Below are 20,831 nucleotides of genomic sequence, written 5' to 3' on the forward strand. Positions count from 1 at the left end.
ATGGGGGATTTCGTACATGTCAGTGAAATGGATTTATCTGTGACATTGTAGAACATAAAGCACGAGCAAATTCAAGTAAAAATAATGTGAAGCAATATTAGTACTTTATTGTAGCTTGAAAACTTACAATTACAAAACTTACAACACTGTATTCTAAGAAAATGTTGTTTTTCTTCAGAAATATCTCCCTTTGAGAGACAGAATTTCAAATCCTTTTTAATTGTCTCAAAGTGAATAACATCTACTTTGCCATAACATGAAATGCCAAAATGTTCAAAACGCCACTAGCAGATTGGTAGAAATACAGACGACAACATTCTGAATGAAGGAAAATACAGCCTACATGGGAACACTCTGACCCTTGCACTCCATAAGGTATCTCTGTCTTAATGGGACGGTATGCTGAGCCTTTAAAATTCCAGTCCAAAGTGTGGTAAATACTAGTTTAAGAAGTAATAATGTTCCATGAGGTTTTTTTGTCTTTATTTACTGTAAAACAAACATGAATCTAGTTTTATCACTGTACCTTTTTAAGCTATTCTAAGAATTTTTTAAGATACAAGCTCACAAGTTTTTCCTGCAAGGTGGAAAACATTGAACAAATGCCCTAGGTTCTTAGCAATATGTGATGTTTAATGTTTTACTTGACAACTATCACTTGTTGGCATCAACAGCAATTTGAGTCTGCTGCATCCATTTCTTCTCATTCGCACTCTTTCTTTTCCACTTGAGTGAGGCCACCGAACCCAATTCCTTTGGGACCGAAATTTTTTGCATAGCAAACTGCAAAAGAGGGAGGTAGGTAAATAGTATTCTGAATCCTTCCATATAGAAGTAAATTACTTTTGGTTTTAGTACTACTTGCAAACTTCCAATAGCATCTTTCTCAGAAGTGTCGACAGGTTCTAATAGTGAAAATGGAATCACATATTTGAATTAAACAAAAGTCACATCTGATCTTCTCCAAAAAAAAAAAAATAAGAAACTGTATGTACTTAAGATCTACATAACATTTTCATTAAAGCTACTTTCCTGTCTGAAAATACTCAGTAAAACTTGGTCTGTGTGAGTAATACAGACTGAGTAACAAATCAGAGATTTTCAAAGGAGGTTAAAAGAACTAGAGCGTAGTCCATAAACTATTGATGGTACTTTAAACCATTCCATTCTAACTTTATATTGCTAAGTATGTGCATAGTTATTTATCACAATTCTGCTAAGGAAGGAGTAATGGTCAGCATATTTCTCCAAATAGGCTGATTTGATCACTTGCCATTGTCATACTGCACGTAAAGTCACAGAACTTAAGTAGTATTCTTTAGGATTCTCTCAGAAGTTTAGCCTAGGATATAAAAACTTTGCATATTTTTCCCTTTAAGCTATTTCTAAGAGCCAAGTGAAGTCTGAATTTTCTTGATCTGAGAACATCTGGATGTATAATTCAATATGAATGCATTATCTTCTGTACTACCAATATAGTGGAAGTATCTTCTCTTACTGGGAGGCAGTCCATTTAGTACCATGACCTTAAACAGATGACCTTTGAAGATCTGCATCTTTGTGGTTTGGTTTGGTTTGGTTTGGTGGGGTGTTTTTTGAGTGAGAGAGATTATGCAGGCACAAGAGTCTGCCCAGCAGGTATGGCCAGTGTTCCTGTTAGAAGGTCTGAGGACAGATGTGAGAGGATGTCATATTTGTAGAAAAACTACAACTTTAAAAATTAAATGTTAATAGTAAAAGATGCAACTGCAATGTTACCATAGCTCTTTCCTTTGCTTTCAGAAAGTTGTTAAAAAAAGCTAAATGAAATTTCATGAAATTTTTAAGCATGTGACAAGGTAAATCATGATGGCGATACTAGGTCTAAAAATACTAATTTTGGATTGACTCAATATCCCAGTTCAGCGCAGGACAGTCCTTACCTTTACAGTAGAGCTCTCCATCTTTGTCTGTGACGTTCGTCGATTCTAAACTCTTTCCACAAATAGCACAGCGGAAGCACGTCTTATGCCAAGGCTGAGGAAATTAGACAATTCATTGCACGTTACAGAAAGTGCACAGCCAGCAGATACAAGAAACAAAGAGCTATTGCTTTTTGTGGTGTGAAAAGGTTAAAATTGTTTTGCTGGTCTTATGGCTTCCATTTTCAGTCATTCTAAATTGGTCATTTTTCAATTACTTTATTATCCCTTATCAAGCTCTTACCCTAGTGACTTTGTTATTAATGGAGGTCTAGTAAAAAGCAGGGAGCTATAAATACTACTCTTGTTTTGGCCACTTCTTTGATGTGTGGAGATAATATTCTAGTGAGAGTTCCTAGAGCAGAGAGCTAGCATGTCATGTGAGACAGGCTTTTGTTTTTCTGGTCACTGGATCTCTTTAATATATCTGCAGTTGCTGCTAGAAATAGATGTTTAAATTATAAATATCCCCAGAGACAGCAGTAGAATAACAGTGGTAGAAGAGCCAGCCTGTGCAGAGGCCAGGAGCTGTTCTTCTGACATCAACAAGATGCAAAAAGTTGAAGGCGGCTTAGAAAAAGCACATGGGTTTACACCTAAAGGTACATGGGACTCTCTGGCAATTTGCTAATTCATACTCATGTTTTCCTCATCGAGACTATGGGTAAACATTTAAAAGATCAAGGACCTATTAGCTATCACCATGATAAAAGTGTGTTTTGTTTCTAGTGCTGTAGTAACTACTTACTTTTCCTCCTCCCATGATCTTCTCTGCAGCGTACACCGATTTGCCACAACGGGGGCATTTATCCACATCTACCACCTTCTTGGCGAACTTTGAAGGATTAGTTGGTGTAGAAGGGCGAGCGGACTTTGGGGACCCCCTAAACCAGAAATTTTCAGTGTTTTAAAATATTGCTTAAAATGTTCTCTTCATTCTAGAAATACGATTTAATGATTTTTTTTTTTTTTTTAGTAAGGGATAAAAAATACTAAATTGCTGGTCTTAGACATGCAAAAGGGGGGAAAAAAGAGAAAAAGTCTATTGAATTCTGTGTTGTGTGATTGAAAAGCTGATACTGTAACTGCTGATGTTACCTGTTTTGGACTGAGTACAGCAGCCATATGCAGAAAATATATTTAATGAAAAGTGAAAGGAAAAAATCATTTTGTTTTATTGAGAGGCAAGAGGAAAAACACAAGCAAAAGACCTCTGTGTCCTTTGTAACTGGCTATCTGCTGGCGCTCAGTAGCGAGGGGAAAAAAAACGTTAGATTTTGCATGCAGTTGTGTCATTAGTCACTGTAACATTGGGACAGGGAACTGGGGTTCTTCGCTGGCCTGGGCTCAAAAGCACATCAGGAAAGTAGCTTTGCGTTGTATTTCTGGGCTCTGTGCTTTATGTCTTTGTGCTTAAAGCCTTTCACAGAATGACTTTTGAATTACCGGATTGTTGGACTGCAACAGGTCATTAAATCTACAGGACGTGATGGTTTGTGATACAGAACTCTGCCCATAATGGATTCATACCTTACAGGGAGCTACAGTTAAATACATTATTTAAGCTTTTATTTCCTGCACAGCATATTGGTTAATTGGCTTCCTTATAGTAATACCAGAAGAAAGCATTGTTGATTTGGAAATGTGCGTCTTTGAGAATTGTAGAAAAATACAATAAAAATGTACTGTCAGAGATAATTATGTGCAGCTGAGGCTTCTGGAAGATGGTATCCCATTAGAATTCCTTTGTTCAAACAAGTTCTCAGTGTGTTTGTGAGTGTTATTCGAGCCACAGGGAGGACTTAGAAATGTTATTTCCCTCATTGAGAGGAGAGTTAACAGTATGTGGCAGTGTGATTATTTCTTTGACAGTAAAACCTAAGTGTATTTTAGCCTCTGATAGGAAAAAAAAATATATATTCTTATGTTCTATGGTGAATGTGACTTTACCATGTGCTACTAATGGCAAATTACAATTGCAGTGAATATTTACATCTGTGGTGGCATATAAAGGCTGCTTCTACAGAGTAATTGCCTGTTGAAGGAGGAGATAATTAATAAAGAGGGCTTAAAGAGACTGGATGTCATTAAAAACTGGTAAATTACTGTGTCCACTGAAGGAAAGGTTGTAGGAAAAGCCTGCTCTGCTACTTAGGCTAGATGTTGTTATGGAAACAGCATAAAATATCTAAAATACCCTGCTAAGTGACATGTAGTACCAGAAAAAGGTGCTGTCAGTGGGATTTAACTCACTGTTGCAGATTCAAGCCCAGATGGTCACCAGTATCAGTGCTGAGACATCCTGCCCCTTGTCCGAAGCCAATGCCTTTGGGACCATATTTTCTCCCGTAACAAGTTTTGCAGTAGATTTCAGATTCATGAGCTGCTACCGTGGTACTGTCCAGAGCTTTTCTGCAACCCACTGAAAACGGGAAAAAGAGAGGCACGGATGAACATTTGCATTTTCAAATTGCAATTTATGTGGTTCAGAATAATTACAATTAGTTTTTTGTTTATCTTTAAAAATACAGGAAAAGGAGGGTGTTAGCCTGAAGTCTGTATAAAACTTCCCTGGGCTGGTGCTAAAGTAGCTGTGCAGGCACGCAGCATGCTCTTTTGCCACTCTAAAGTTATATTCTAACCCTAGGAAAATCATGGGCTTGTTGAGACTATTTGTCTACATCGGTGAAGCTTAAGATGGATTGGAGATCATCATCTTAAACTCCCAAATATTAAAAAAAGTGGAGGTTGCAGGGGTGTTGACTCTACCATGCATGTGCACCTTTCAGAATAGTCACTCCCAGTCTGCAGCAGCTTTCTCATCTCAGCCCACACTACTTTAACGTGGCATGTTTCTGAAAGAGGCTGTAATGTACATACCATGTCCGGACAGAGTCAAGCAGGGCATGTGTTTTTATTTATCTGTTTGAGCTGTGGTGCAAGGCGAAGCAACGATCCCAAATAACTGGTTGTCTCGGCTCTGTTAGGCTTCCTCCAGGATGGCAAAAGTACAACTATAGCCGTTCCAAAAGCAGAGACCTCTCCCTAGTCCTGTTCGTTACAGAGAAATACTGCTTGGCTCAGCTCTCTGGGGAAGGTCTGGGAGGCTTTTGGACAGAAGCTGCCATAGGAATGCCCAACACGCATGATGGAATACAAGTTCTATCCTCTGCGGCACTACTTTAACCCCAGCCTCGACTTGGAAGGACCAAAAGTTGCTGAGTGCTAACAGCTGCTTATTTGGGGTTCTCAATAAGCAAGTATCCATGTTTTGAGAAACACAGGCTACCCCTAGAGCTATCTAACCTAGAGCATTGCTGAGGCTGGTCTCATGTGTGGTTATTCTCATCGAGTGGCTGTGGAAGCTAAATTACTCTGCTCTCTCCACAGTTCTTTCCTCATCTGAAACCTGGTCAGCATTTAGAGACTGAATTCTGTTACTGGTCCAGTACATCTCCTTGCTGCTTATGTGTGGAAACTGGACAATAACGAATGGGAAAAAAATAGTAGCTACAATCCTCATCTACTCAGTGACTGCACGTGCTGCACTGTTTTGGGAACTCAGCATGAGACAGCCCCCACCCCATCGAGAGAGGATGAAGCTTTCAGCTGGGAGTGCCTATAGAAACAAATCAGGGTTTTGTAGTGTTCTTAAAAATTAAAATTTCAACACTTCTTACAAATTTCTCACTGTGGAGTTTCCTTCTCTGGAGATATTCAAAACCCGCCTGGACGCGACCTTGTGCAACATGCTCTAGGTGAGCCTGCTTTGGCAGGGGGTTGGACTAGATGATCTCCAGAGGTCCCTTCCAACCCTTAACCGTTCTGTGATAGGGGAAAAAAGTATAGGGAAAAACTTGTTCACTTCCCTTGAACAAGTGCATGGCCCACAGAGGGGATTCCAGTCATGCATGGGCTATTGATAGCTTGGAAAATAACGTTGCTTAGCTCAGGTAAGCAACAGAAACCTGTGAAATACACAAATATTGAAAATGGTTGGAAGTTCAAGCTCTAGAAGAGCTACCTGAGTGTTTGATTAGTCCCTTTTCCCCTCCATGTTTATGCTAACTGTCCTACTGTCAGTCTAAAATTCATCCACATCAGAGAATTTAAGCTGATACTGGAACCTCCGCAGCTTTAATTCTATCACTGTGCTGCATAGAGGGGAATATAATTTGCAAGGACCTTTACAGTTAATATAAATCAGACGAGGGGCTTCTGTAAATGTGTGAACCTGATCTCATCGTGCTACAGTCCCTTCTGCTTTGAGATGATAATTATGTTTGCTGAGGGAGTTAAGGGATGATGGAAACTCTAGCAGTAGATAAAGTGTTTCTATTTCTGGCACCCTAGGGGTAGAGTATCAATTCACAACAGATGGAGCAAAAGCCCTTGAAGTGCTATTGTTGAAATAACTTTTGAGACCTGTCATCTGCCAGCAGATACTGTTCACCAGCCGCACTAAGAGGTTTCAGGTTGATGGCGTGAGATCCTGCCAAATGTCCGTCACAGCTGCGGTTTAAGTGAAGGCTGGCAGGGAAACAAGGTACGTGAACAGCAGTCTGCACGGGCAGGAGGGCTTGGTGGAAAGAAGTTTCTCTCTCCTAATGTCTGTAGGGAAAAACTATGGAGTGGAGAGAGTGTGATTTATAGCTTAGCGTGTCTGGTTCTTACTGTGTTCGCAGGTTGGTTTGAATTGTTTATAATTTTGCCCAAATTGAACTTTTTGGTTGAAAACTACTGGTGTATTTTGTGTGTCTGGGCAAATATAATGTAAAATATAAAATATATTATAAATATATTTAATATAAAAATATATAAAAGCTCATCTAAATAGGTTAACTGTTTCTATACCTGAGATTAAGGTCGGGGAAGATGTTTTTTGGTTTTGTTGTTGAGAAATGAAATCCTATAATTTGTTCATTGAAAAGCCCATGAACATGATACATTATACTGACTCGTCCTGAGCTGCTGATTAGTGTGTGTGAATCATGGGAAAAGTAAAGCTAATTAACATACCTGTCATATGTCAACTTTAGATTTTGACCTTAAACATGATTCTGCTGGGAATACCTTTTTTAGTATCCAACCTATTAATAATTTAGATCAGACTTACGTCTACAAGGGGCAAATAAAATTAAAAAAAACCAAATATACCAAAAACCCCCAACCAACCAACCAAAAAACAAAACCCCACAAAAAAGCAAACAAACAGTTGGCAGAGCTAATGTATGTGTGTTGTTTATCATGAATCACTAAAAAAAAAATCAGTTATGCTAAGAATGAAGCTTAAGCTTGTTCCAGTATTAGGCAGGAGAGAAATATTAATACCTATGCCCTATTAGGACAGCTGTTTATTTTTTATTAGACACTGAAGAGTCTACTCAGTTGTCATCTTCTGTCATATCTTTTCTAGCATTTGGTGAAGCACAAGTGTGAGTTAAAGCTTTTCTCATCATTACCACATTCATGTCCTTCTCCCTGTAGTTCTCTGATATCTAGTGTTACTTGGCAGCACATGGAGGCAGTGAGAAGTCTCTAGTTTTCATAACACTGAGATTTCTACCATTCTGTAAGAAAGGGCTGAAGGTGTCAATTAACTGAAAACTTTTTGAGGGAATTCTTTCTTACTCAGTCTTTTAGGACTTGCAGGACTCTACTCTCAGGAGAAAGGCAAAGATGACTCCAGTGTGTCCTTTGGGGTGATTCAGCATAGCACTGTACTGTGTCATCTAAGCGTGTTGTATCAGTCTCACGTCTCCAAATGAGAATTCTCTATCCATCCAGGAAAAGAGAGTGAAAAATTGGATTCAATGGCTTCTAAGCTGTCATGCTGGAATTCGTACTGCAAAGGTACTAAATCTCAAGCATTGTCTGCAAAATAAACTATTTAATTATCTTTAGTTCTCATCAAATTCTTTACTCACTCCACAAAGGGCAAACAGAGCTGGATTGATACCTTCCATCTAGCTTTTCAGGTGCTAGCTCATCTGCAGAGAAAGCAAAATTCCTGGAAGCTATCTGCCAAATATTACAGAGGTGTGTGGAGTAAAGGAGTAAGTGAAATGGGACTATATGAAATACGAGGAACGAGGAGACTGAGGTACTTGCAGGGTGTTGGTGGGAGATTTTGATGACACCGGTAACGTCTTGCAGCTTTTCTGTGTGAAATTAAATAATGTTAGGCTTCACCATAAAATTATCCTCTCCTATAATATCCTAATGAGACATACTTCTGTTTGTTTAGTTCTTGTAGACTTTTAAAATTGAAACAAACCCGTGATATGCCACGTTGTGGGACAGAAGGTAGGGTTCTGGGAGTTGGACCTAGATACTGTGATTCTGCAGCACTCTGGTGTCCCTAACAATAATCATCCAATGTGTGTTTGGAAAAAGAAAAGCCAGGAGCCTGAGAGGCAGATTGCTCGGGGTAAAGGGCTAGAAAAGTGGCCTTGATTATTATGAGCTGCTATGAAGTGGCAAACTGGCATTTCAGAAAAGTGGCTGCTGCTTTGAAAGCAGATACGGTCATTTTCCATTCTTCCGTTACCAAAAGGATGGGAAACAGATTTCATCTTTAGCTCTCTAGAGAGTGTCGGACCAGAATCAGTCTCACTGTGCTGTACTTTAGTAGGATGATTAACATTTGACTGCCCTGTACTTCAGACTTTCCCAGAAGGAAGAAGCATAAGCTTTGCAAAACTTTCCTTGTGTGAAATTCACTCTGATGCTGGTTGCTTCTCCTGTCTTGTACGTTGCTTAGGGTGGTTGAAGTCTGCTGTAGGTGTCCCGTGAGCAAACACGTTGAATTGGGGAAACTATGGAGCTGCTTTATTGCATGCGAAGTAATATAAGAGTAAATTTACTAGCTTTAATGGAAGATTTATACAGGGCTATGGGAATACAATGAAATTAAACCAGTGTAACCCAGCTTACTGCAGAGGAAGCACGTCTTGTGAAAACTCCTTCCATTGCACTGGATTTCCTCAGCGTGGTACACCGTCTTTTCACAGGCACCACATTTGGCTCCACCTCCCCAGTTCGGCATCCTTGTATCTGAAAGGTAGCCTAGAAAATCAAATTACATAAATTAATAAAATAGCAAGAGCGAATTATTTTAAACAGGACTTGATTTTTTTTTAAATTGTTATTTTTTTTTCCCCCTCTCCAGTCAATTGCTATTGGAGGGTGGCCCCAAGCCAATATCTGCTTGTGTGAATTACACCACCGTACTTGTAGATAATGAGGTAGCAGAGAGATGAGAGGGTAGCTGAGAGTCCACACAGCTTCTATAGCCCTACTGAGAAGGGGAGACCTGGGGAGACCTTCCTTGCTGTTGGGAACTGTGACTGGTGTGATGGGGTTTTGAGGCACACCAGTAGCCAGCATGTACGCATACCTGTGCGGTAGCAGGGATGTATCCCATCCATGGATGAGGGTGCTAGTCTGGTGCGTCAGGGGAAGTCTAAATCCTCTATCCTCTGTGACCCGATTTCGTAAATAAGGATATTCCTTAGCTCAGTGTGTTGTGATGATAAATATGTGAAATGATTGTGAGGTGTTTCAGTAAAAGGGTGCCAGGATCACTCAAACCTTTTCTGGAAAAGAGGTTCTAGCATTTATTTTCCAACAAATTGTCTTTCAATCCTGCCCTCCCTTGTATCCCAGCGTAGTCTTTTCCTCTCAGTTTTTGCTTTACGTGTGTTGATCTGGTTTTGCGAGGCAAATTTTAATGGAGGGTATCGAACACTTTGAAGCTTTACTGGAGTTTAAAAGCAAAAGTGTGGACAGTATTTGGCATTAAATTTTCCACAGAAGAGTATTCTACCTAAACTCTCTGTTAAGAGGCAGCGTATAGTTCTGTTTGTACCTCTCCAAAGCAAGTGCTAGTTCATCCAGTGCCACGTGAGCTTCCTCAGTAACATGTGTAAGGGCAATTTTCTGTGTCAGTATGATATCATTTTATACAATTCACACCTGGATAATTCCACCTTGAAGTTTAACAAATGTATGTTATTTCAGAGGATGCTTTAACAGAAACAAGTTGTTTGTTGCTTTTCTGAATTCCTCATAAAAAAAAAAGGCTGGACATGGCACTTAGTGCCATGGTCTAGTTGACATGGTGGTGTCAGGGCAATGGTTGGACTCGATGATCCCAGAGGTCTCTTCCAACCTGGTTGATTCTGTGATTCTGTGATAAAACACCTGCAAGACCCCTGTGCTGCACAGTCACTATAAAGTAATAGCAGATAGGTTCCTAAGGTGTTTAAGGCATGTTTTTCTTTGCCAATTGTTTTTAAAACCTAAACCTCTGAGGAAAAAAGAGTAGTGCTTACTGTTCCAGTTCTTACTATTTCCAGTTACTGTTGAAGTGACTTGCCCAAGGTCACACAGGGGGGCAGTGTCGGAGCAGGAGCCCAGCTTAGGTCACCTGATGGCGGCTCAGTAAGTGCCCTTCCTGGTGATTGCACTATCACACATCTGAAACAATCCCAACCTACGGTTTGCCCTTCTCTTTTCTTGTTTGAGTCATCGTTTCTGGAAAGACTGGGACGTCATCTTGTCATCTGCACATTGTATTATCAGCTTGTTCCAAGCTCCTGGCGCAGGCCTTCCGTGTCCTTCTTGGAAAACCAGTCACCTTCTTATTATAGTTCTGTTGAAGCCTGTGTGCGCTATGTGTATTTCATTAAATTCACCAGGAGAGATTCTCAACTAAGAAAAGGATTTTGAACACTGAATCAGGCCTGCTAGCTGAGAATTTTCTTCTGAAGTCAAATATGAGAGGGGAATTTGTCACAGCAGCAATGTAACGTAGCTTGTCTTTTAAATAGCTTGCATTTTAGACTAACATTTTACTATATCTGTACATCGGACACCAATGTCCCATGTTTATCGTCATCTCAGTGACTTCTGTACTGTTTCTTCTGAATCTCAGAATGAGACGAACAATTCCTACATGAGAGCTCTGCAAGCTGAACCTGAAGCTGAAGGGAATTCTCTCTGGCAACTAACGCTAAAAATCATGCAATGGCATAAAAGATATGTCTGTCCAGCAAAAGGAAGATAGCATGGGAGGGCGTGCACGTGCTGAAGCAGTAGCACTGAAGACATAGCAAAGTGGGCACGCTTTAACAATCAGTGTTTGATAACAGTGCATAGCCAACATCTCGGCTTAATACTGACATTATGAGTCGATCTCTAACCCTGTATAATTGCATATTCACTGTTGTGACTGTTACCTGCAGTACACAGCATACCTGTCATCCCTGTGCAAGATCCAATCTCTCCTTCTCTTTGTGAGGCTGATTGAAGTTCAGCTGAACAACCTCCCCAGCTCAATCACCCTAGTCCTCTGCTGTCATACAGCAACGGCATCATTACTCGCTTTCAAACCCTATCAGTTCTCTTGGGAGGCTGTTCCCGAGCCATCCTGCTCTGACAGTTAGAAAACAGTAATGATGCAAGAAGGAAAAGAAAACTCAGCTTGCCTCTAACTCTGTTTATCTGTGATGTGACGAGTAAGAAGCAAAAATCTGATGTAGTTGAAATAAGAAACAAAAATAACTGCATGCGAGGAACAGACTGAGTTTGGTCCCTTCTTACTCAGTGAAGGCTTTACTGAATAGCACTGCTAAAATCTTTTTTCTGTTTCTTTTACGTGGGAGATAAAGGAACAGAGAGAAATCTCCCACGTAGGTAAAATCATATTGTCTCATTCTGCCATTCTGTATTTTCTCCTATTTTTAAAGTACTTTTGTATATGTGCCACTTTTTTCCACTTATAAAAATAGTTCAAGTAATGCTTCAAACATTTTAAGAGAAAGAAGAGCGATGGGAGATAAAAATCAGTTTTGTGACACTTTCTTGAAAATCAAAATGAGATTTTTGTGCTCACAATGTTCCCTTTCAAATCAAGTTTCCAGTCGAATCCCTTCCCAGCTGGAGCAGCCCCGATAGCTGCCTGGGAGGAGAGCGGTTTGTACCTCCAGTCTCTAAAACTGCTTCTGCTGTTTTAGTTCCCCTCAAAGGCACACCAAGCATCTGCAGCTGGGGCAATGGGATGCTTCTTGGAAAGCAGCTCTAATGACATAATTAGCTGAAGGAAAAAAATAATCTCTGAAAAAGTCTGATAATGCGTGATAGCGAACCTTGTGCTGTTACGGGCTGTGGTTAGAGCTCTTAAAAGAACCATTGCCCCTGAGGGTAATTATAGTAACATGACTGGGCATGCAGACACATTTTCCATGGGCTTTTTTTGGCATCACCTGATGGGAAGCTGTAGGAGAAAGAAGTCACAGTAAAAACATTCTCACAAGGATACTGGCGTAAGAACGGCAGCGTGTGCCGTGATGTCTGCGCTGGGTAGCCCAACAGCTGGCAAGTCCGTGCTCTTCGTGTCCTTGCTTCGTTCATCTCTCCAAACACTGACCTGCTGTGGCCATCCCTATGGATGCTGCCTGGGCAGCAGTATTACCATGAGCCAGTAAATTCCACAGGATATATGGCATTCGTAGCTTCCTACTCATCTAACGGTGGATAAATCTCCATCCTTACAAAGTGCGAATAGAACTGTCTCCTATTTGTCCTAGGAAAAAAATGATACCCAAAATCTTAATTTCACCTAATTTCATTGGGTGTCAGTATCTAAATCGCCTTGAAATTCCCTGAACTTTGTTGCCTAAATCTGGTTAACTTGCAGTGCCTGCTAACCACGTGGTACTTGTTATATTTGGGTGATCTACTGGGGAGTAGCGTGGGCCCACTCTAAATGTATTGAACATGTGACAGAGAAACTTTTGAGTATTAATATTGTGGCATGTTGGCAGGCACTCATGGTCCTGTTAAGGTGGAGGAATGTTCTTGGTCTTGCTCTAATAGTGTTCAGCAGCTCGTATCGTGCCTTTTCAAAATGCAGCTACTACATGGGGTAGAATTTATACACATCAGATGTGCAGCCAAGGGTATGTGCTTCTTGTTATTTAGAGCTTGTAATGCTACTATCTAGGCTAGCCTCAGAGCAAGGAAGCCTTTGAAGTGCTTCTGTGCTCTGCACAGGCATGGGAAAATGTGAGCCGTCTTCTGCTGGGCTGTTAGTCATACCGGACAGCTCTGGATGTCACGTAACTGTCCCAGAGTGTCTCTCACTGTAATCAGAGTGCTATTGATAAGAATGTAATCCAAAAATATATTTAGATCCATTGATCTGAATGGGAAGTGGATGTGGTATTGGCCCGAGGGAGCTGTGTGGAAGAGTCAAAGGCAGCGCTAGTGCTAGGCAGTGCGGTGCGGGTGAAAAAGATGTTGAAAGTAATTCTGGTGTTTCCTTGCTAAACACGAGGTTTTGTCTCCTAAATGCTTACGCTTTTGATAGTCTAGAGCTCAGGTAGTATCTGAATGGACTGCAGAAGTCACATATTGTGTGGCTGGGAGGATCATCTCAGGGCGCCCATGTGCTACAGGATGGCTTTGAAGGGGATGAACAGAATGGGAAATGTCGGTCTTCGTGACCACTGGTAGAAACGCTGAACCAGGACAGATGGATAGGGCGTGCCTTGCATCTCTATTTTAGTCCCAGCTAGCTGTTCGATCTAGACTCAGTTAAAAGTATAAGAATACTAATTCCTTAACAAATAAATAAACACTAATAATAACAAATTAAATCACTATCTACATTGAAATGGAAGTATCAAGGCTACATCTGAAATTCTTTTCCCAGTTGAAGCCTGTGGGAAATGCCAACGCAGCCAGGACCTCATTCCTGTATCTAATCACAGCTCCGCTGCTGACCTGTCCTGTGACCACCAGTGACTCGTTCGACCGTCCGCAGTGTTACTGGCCTCACCAGCACCATGGAGGTAACAATATATAGCTTCCTTTATAAAAGTAGCAATAAAATGCTGCCGTAGTTTTTCTCTGCAGCTAACGCTATGTTATGTTTTATCTTGATGTGTCTGCAGTGTAAAGCACAATTCCTGCCACTGCATCTCAAAAAAAGCCTAAAGGTGTTTTTGTCAAAATCCAATCATTGCTGGAAGCGTTCTCTCTCAGCAGAATAGATCCACAACAGAGAAAATGTTTGTGTTTGATGAGTGAGCTCATTTAATGAAAGATGCAATATTGTTATGTATTTATAATCATCTCTCTTATATTCTGATGCATTCAATAGACTATGGATACGGGTAAATGTTATTAGTGTCATACACTTAGCCTCCACCACTGTCTCATGATGACTAGCATTTTTCCTGTATTTCTCTGGTAAACCAACACATAGAGACCAAGGGATGGGAATTTGCATGCTGACACAGGGAAGTAAATACTAATTTTTTCATTGACACTGGTCACTCTAAATTACACAAGCCATTTTGAAACAAAAGATTTTAAATGACTTGATATGAAGCACATGATATGCAAAGCTGATGGAAAAACCCAGAGTCCTGTGTCCGAGTCCTTTGCTTTCATCTCTGTCCTTCCAAATTATCTATTATTTTCTAGCATAGCGATGCCACATTTCTTTTAAAACTTCCTTGATGCACACTTTTGCAGAAGTTTAAGATTGCACCTCCAAAAAATATGATACCCCGACACTAGAACAAGGTAGTTCTGACTTAAAAAACAGTGACCCCCTGACACACATGCATATACACACAGAGTTCAGTTTGATTCATTTGGCTGTAGGAAACTGCATCCTGCTGTACGCGTGACCTGTTCCTTTTTCCAGCCCTAATCCTGGGCTATCAACTTTCACTCATCCTTCAAGATCCTTCTCTAAATCCTCGTCAGTGCACTAAGGCTTTTAAGCACCAAGCAAAACTGTTATGGACTGTGAAACAGTGCCACGATGATTGAGATCAGACACAGAATGGTTTTATCTACATACAAGGCTTTATTCTTTGAAATAATTTTACCTTTAGGTAGAAAACTTTTCAAAGTAATTTTTTTTTTAAACTATTGGGGCTTTTCTGAAGACTTGACCAGTCATGCTCTTACAATGCTTGAGTGATGGACGTGTGAAATTCTTTCATCCTACATTCTTATCTAGCCATTTTCTGTCGAGTCTGCCTAGAATTTTTCTTCTCATTTGATATAAAACCAATTGGTCACTGAGATTAAATATTTTGAGGATTTTGGATTTGTTCTTGTTTTTTTTTACTTCTAGAACACTATTATCTGAGAAATTATGAAAGCACATATATTTGTACACTTTAAAAAGTGTATGTGCAAAGACAAACTATTTGTGGCAAGCATAATTCTGTAGCTTTGTAACAAAATTTTTTTAAAGCTTCTGAACCTTCTGTTATCCAGTCTTGCATTAGTCCAAACATGTAGCTCATCATTAACGAGGATCCCCCCCAGCCCTGTTCTTGTAATACCAGTAGCTACTCAACAGGCTGAGAAGCCCAGAAGAATCTCTCTTACCAGTTGGCTGCTCCAAACCTAAAATACTGCTCTTAGCTCTGTAGGACTCACATTTCTGTGCTATACCTACAACTTTTTGTCAAGCAACAAGCTGTTTCTACCACCTGTTAGGGAAAAAAAAATACCCAAACCCTTATATCCGACAACCTTGGCAGAACCCGATATACTCTACTCACCCGCGTTGCTTGGTGTTTCTCCCTGTTTTCTTAGGCCTCGAAGGGTTTGAACGGGAGGGATTCCTGCACTCTTTAAATGCAGTGGCCACCACTGTCGGCCCTATAAGCTGGGAGGGGAGGGGAATGAGAGAGAGTTTCAGGGATCTGAGCAATGCCATTGCTATCAGGGAGCTGAAAATAACTTCTGACAAAAGCCTGGCATTTTGTTCCCTTACGTCCACTTGTGAGTAGGTGGACAACAATGCAGCCCCTCAGGTTACACCTAGAGGGCATTCCGAACTGCAGCCTAATAGAGCAGAAATAAAGATTAAAGTTTTGTAGTTGCTACCGCATTGCTTAAATGTCAATCATAAAACAACGGTTCCTGAAATGAGGATTTAGTCATAAATGGTCACATTGCCAAAACTAATTTATGAAAATAATTATTTTTTTTAAAAAAAAAAATAAAACCTGTTTGTAGGAACCTCTGGAACTCAACAATTTTAAACCAAGTAGAATTTCATTCAGCAGTTCATGATTTGACAGATACAACTGGTTTGTCTTTTAGGATACGGAGAATTATGCTTTTCACTCTAATTTTTAAATTTTTACTGGTTTTAGGTGTTAAGATGGCTAGTTAATATGTGTACTATTTAGCTTGTCTAATCATTGCAGTTGTCTTTGCCGTGTCTCACTGAGCCCCTTGGAAACGGATGATGCCGCAGACATAGCGAAGAAGCAGAGACTAAAGTACGAGGCACTTAAAGTTCCCTTTTTACAGGGTTTGATTTGAAGTGCTTTAAAGATTCAGAAGCTATTCTCATTTCCTAAAGGGGTGGCCTTTGGGAGAAGCTCTGTTTCAGTATCATGGACTTTGCTGTGTGTGAAAGGGCCAAGCCCTTACAGCCTCGGGGTTAAACACCAGAGTCTGAAGCTGTCTCAACTCTCTGACTTTTATGGGAGTGTAAGGAAATTAGATGCCAAATCCAGGTTAGATTTTAGGATTTTTAGGGGTCTGTTCGCTGAGGCTACTTTGAAAACTCTTAGGAGAGCCTATAGATCCATTGGCTGTTGAGTTCAGCAAAGATTTTATAATGCAGAGACAGGTCCTCGATGTAAAGTTGGACTATTTTTTCCTGAGAAGGAGAGCTGAACTCCACCTCTTCTTGGTCGTTCTCCCTGGATAGTTAATGGAACTCTCCTGCCTATGTTAAATAAGGCTGGGTGCAGAGGTGATGGTGCAGTGAATGTGGTGTGAACATTTCTTGTAAGATGGCAGCGAGGAGGGGTTGGGGCAGGACTGAGCTCGCTGTTGGAGCACAGGGAAAGTACTAAGAAGCTTGTAACCACTTAGTGTTTGCACCCTTGGTGATCAATAAGTTAGGACCCCTGACATTTGAGGGACCTGAATCTTCGTTAATATTCACTTGTGTCATGTCGATCATGTACTTGGATGGATTTGCACCATAACTAACTGCAGGGAAATCTGTGGAGCAAGATTTTGCCCCTAAATATCAGTAAGTATTTTCCCTTTGAGTTTGTCAGAGAATTTAAGGAGAAAAGGCAGGGAACAACCTTTAGTTTCCTGGTACTGGGTGTTGCTTCTGTGCTACCCTGGATACCGTGTGCCCCTGGATACCGTGTGCCCCTGTAAGGAAGCAAGTCTTGTTGAGAGGCTCTTCACAGCTCAAAGGAGCAGGCGGACCCGTATGGCTTAGTTGGCGTTTCATATAATCCCTGGTCCACTGTGGTTATCAGGACCTGAGACTGGAAGAAAAGACTTGAAATATGCAGCTGGAACGCACCCATGCAAGAATTTTTATATTCCTGGTGGAGCGAGAAGGTGGTGTTTTCTGTAAATCAAAGGTAGGGATTAAAAAACACTGCTCAGAGCGCAGCGTATCAAAAGCAAAGCGAGCGTGAGGATCAGAGGGGCTTTCCTAGAGCTTGGCAGCAGAGCATGTCGGGGGCTCGGGTCGCGGGCGAGAGTGGGTGAGGCAGGGGGAAAGAGCAGCGAGTTCAGCCAGTCGGAGCGAAATGCGGGTCAGCTGGGGAGCAGGATACTGTGAGCAGAGAAGCGGTAGCTTTTCAGCCTGCAAAGTGAACAAGAAGAAAGTACTTGGTGTTATAAAACCTGGGTGAAGCAGCAACTGTGTTTTGGCAGGAGCCAAGGGCCACGAGGCAGCAAGTCAGAATAGATGTTCAGCTTTTCAGAATAGAGCAGTTTGTGAGAAGACTGTTTACTCCAAGCCTAATTACTCTAGTTTCTTATTCTTGTCAACTGTGGTGTCTAAAAATGAAAGGTTTGTGCTTTGTTTCCTTTGACTAATGCAAGTTTCTATAAACCTTTGCCTCTATGCAAGGTTTGTACAACCTCTATGTAGGTTTGTACAAAGGTTTGTATCTATAAACCTCTCTCGAATGAAATTGATAGCATGTGTAAGGAAGATCAATGAATTACCACTTTGGAGAAGAAAAAAAAGCTGCTCGCTGTTGCGGTGAGAATCCCCCCATTTTCCAGCTTTTATTCTTCTCCCTCTGTCATGTAGGACTATTTCAATAGTGATCCTATTCTGTCAGGTATATTTTGTATTGTAAAATAATTTTGCATTATTAACAATCAAGCCAGTTAGTTAGTTTTACTGTTTTAACTATGTTTTTTTATCCAGTCCAAGCCTGAATCTTGGGCTTTGACAGCATTTTTCCTGTCCTAATTTGGTGTCACGGTTTAAAGCTGGGCTGGCGATTAAACCTGCGGCAGATGCCCTCTGTTATCCTCCCCCCTCCCCCCAGAGGGAAAGGGAAAGGGAAAAGGGAGAGAGACTTCTGGGTTGGAAAATTAAAACAGTTTTAATAAACTATAATAATGAAAAAAAAAAAAGTATAATAATAATAATAAAAATAATCAAATATATACAAAAATATATATACAAAACCAAGATTGAGCTCCCCTGAAGTCAGCCACGTCACCACCGGCACTGCAGGGCAGGCTCCGGGAAGGCCCAGCCTGGGCCTAGCGATGGTCGAGAGCTGGATTCAGGAATGCACGGATCGGGATCGGGGGCAGCAGGAAAACAGACGGAGTCCTCCCTGGACACCGGCCATAGCAGAAAGAGAGCGAGACCCTCGTGATCCCCCCACTTTATACCGAGAATGACGTGTATGGGATGGAATACCCTCGTTGGTCAATTTTGGGTCACCTGCCCTGTCTGCTCCCCACTGCAGCTGCGACCCCCCTTCGGCTCTTCACTCGTAAGCAATGAGGAATTTAGCAGTGACCTTGGTTTCTCTCAAGAATAAGTACAGCAAGAGCCTTTCTGCACAACATCCCTACCGGTGCCTCAGTGATAACTACAAACTTCGAGCGTTATCAGTCCTGGAAGCAGACACTGTCTGCAAAAACATGCAGTTAGTTTCAGAAAATGCAGTTACTTAAAGGAGACTTAGCTGAAAGTAAAAATCACTGAAAGGAAAATCGGCCTGGTTTAGGCCAAACCAGGACATTCCACCCCTTATTCCATACCATTCATGTCATACTCAGATCACCACTAACTTTTCATTTTAAAATATATACAGATAACATTAGTTTATGATTCATCTCTATACAAAAAAAAAGTTCATCAAGTTCATTTAGTTCAGGATTGTGGGTTTCCATCTGGCTAGGAGTCTCACAGGGTAGGAGAGATGATATGAGCTTTGTCACAGTTCGTGCCCACGGGTTGCAGGTTAAAGATGTCAGTCTCGAGGAGGTTACTGGACGCCACTTGCAGCTAGCTCCGGTCTCATCACCACTGCTTCAACCTGAAAGACACTTATGAACACTGTTAGTATTATGCAGCAATTAACATCATGCAGTTCAGAATTAAGTATTCTCACCCAAGATCAGATCACCTTCAGGGACACATCGGACTCCACCATCCTGCAGCATCACCCACCAAGTACATCCAGGTCCTTGAGCAAAAGCAATCCCATGAATGGGTTTACCTTTGCCTGTAGCAGGAAGAACCCAGACAGTTTTTCCCAACAGATTCCTTTCATGCACCACAGGGACTTTATCCCCTTCTACTGTATGTAAAAGGTCTGACTGAGCAGGGCCAGCTCGGTTGATAGATCCTCTGGTGTTAACTAGCCAGGTAGCTTGTGCCAAATGCTTATCCCAGTTTTTAAAGGTTCCACCCCCCATTGCTTTTAGGGTAGTTTTTAACAGCCCATTATACCGTTCAACTTTCCCAGAGGCTGGTGCATGATAGGGGATGTGATATACCCATTCGATGCCATGCTCTTTGGCCCAGTTATCTATGAGACTGTTTTTGAAATGAGTACCGTTATCCGACTCAATTCTCTCTGGTGTGCCGTGTCGCCACAAGATTTGCTTTTCGAGGCCCAGGATAGTGTTCCGGGCAGTGGCATGGGGCACAGAGTATGTTTCCAGCCATCCGGTGGTCGCCTCCACCATGGTAAGTACATAACGTTTACCCTGGCGGGTCTGAGGGAGTGTGATGTAGTCAATTTGCCAGGCCTCCCCATATTTATATTTCAACCACCGCCCCCCATACCACAAAGGTTTTAACCGTTTGGCTTGCTTAATTGCGGCGCATGTTTCACAATCATGGATAACCTGTGCAATAGAGTCCATAGTTAAGTCCACCCCTCGGTCACGAGCCCATCTGTATGTTGCATTTCTCCCTTGATGACCTGAAGTGTCATGAGCCCACCGAGCTAAAAATAGTTCACCTTTATGTTCCCAGTCCAAATCTATTTGGAACACTTTAGCAGCCTGATCTACTTGTTGGTTGTTTCGATGTTCCTCAGTTGCCCGACTTTTAGGTACGTGAGCATCTACATGACGTACCTTCACAACTAGTTTCTCTAGCCGAGCAGCAATATCTTGCCACAGTTCAACAGCCCAAATAGGTTTACCTTTACGCTGCCAGTTGCTTCGCTTCCACTGCTTTAACCACCCCCACAAGGCATTTGCCACCATCCATGAGTCAGTATAAAGATACAGCCTTGGCCACTTTTCTCGTTCAGCAATGTCTAAAGCCAGCTGGATGGCTTTTACCTCTGCAAATTGACTTGATTCACCTTGTCCTTCTGTGGCTTCTGTGACTCGTCGTATGGGACTCCATACAGCAGCTTTCCACTTCCGATGCTTTCCTACAAGACGGCAGGATCCATCGGTGAACAGGGCATACTGCTTCTCATCCTCTGGTAGTTCATTATATGGTGGGGCTTCTTCAGCACGTGTCACCTCCTTTTCTGGTGGCATTCCGAAGTCTTTGCCTTCTGGCCAGTC

General features: G+C 41.5%; 1 protein-coding gene across 1 annotated transcript; it reads right to left on the reverse strand.

The window, feature by feature from the left end:
• Nucleotides 1-703: 703 nt before the first annotated feature.
• Nucleotides 704-9,009, reverse strand: CSRP3 (cysteine and glycine rich protein 3). Its single transcript, XM_068399385.1, has 5 exons — nt 8,898-9,009; nt 4,215-4,383; nt 2,710-2,845; nt 1,923-2,016; nt 704-783 (listed from the first exon to the last, which is right to left on the reverse strand). The coding sequence occupies exons 1-5, from the start codon at nt 9,007-9,009 to the stop codon at nt 704-706; spliced, it is 591 nt and encodes a 196-aa protein (XP_068255486.1).
• Nucleotides 9,010-20,831: the final 11,822 nt, after the last annotated feature.

Source organism: Nyctibius grandis, chromosome 4, assembly GCF_013368605.1.
Source record: "Nyctibius grandis isolate bNycGra1 chromosome 4, bNycGra1.pri, whole genome shotgun sequence".
Taxonomy (NCBI): domain Eukaryota; kingdom Metazoa; phylum Chordata; class Aves; order Nyctibiiformes; family Nyctibiidae; genus Nyctibius; species Nyctibius grandis.

What these genes read in the sequence shown, in the direction of transcription:
- CSRP3 (XM_068399385.1), bottom strand. Translation starts at nt 9,009, where the DNA reads ATGCCGAACTGGGGAGGTGGAGCCAAATGTGGTGCCTGTGAAAAGACG. An exon ending in CAAGACGTGCTTCCTCTGCA is followed by an intron (nt 4,384 to 8,897) that starts GTAAGCTGGGTT and finishes TCCCGTTTTCAG; the next exon opens with TGGGTTGCAGAAAAGCTCTG. An exon ending in CTGGGCTTGAATCTGCAACA is followed by an intron (nt 2,846 to 4,214) that starts GTGAGTTAAATC and finishes TTTCTGGTTTAG; the next exon opens with GGGGTCCCCAAAGTCCGCTC.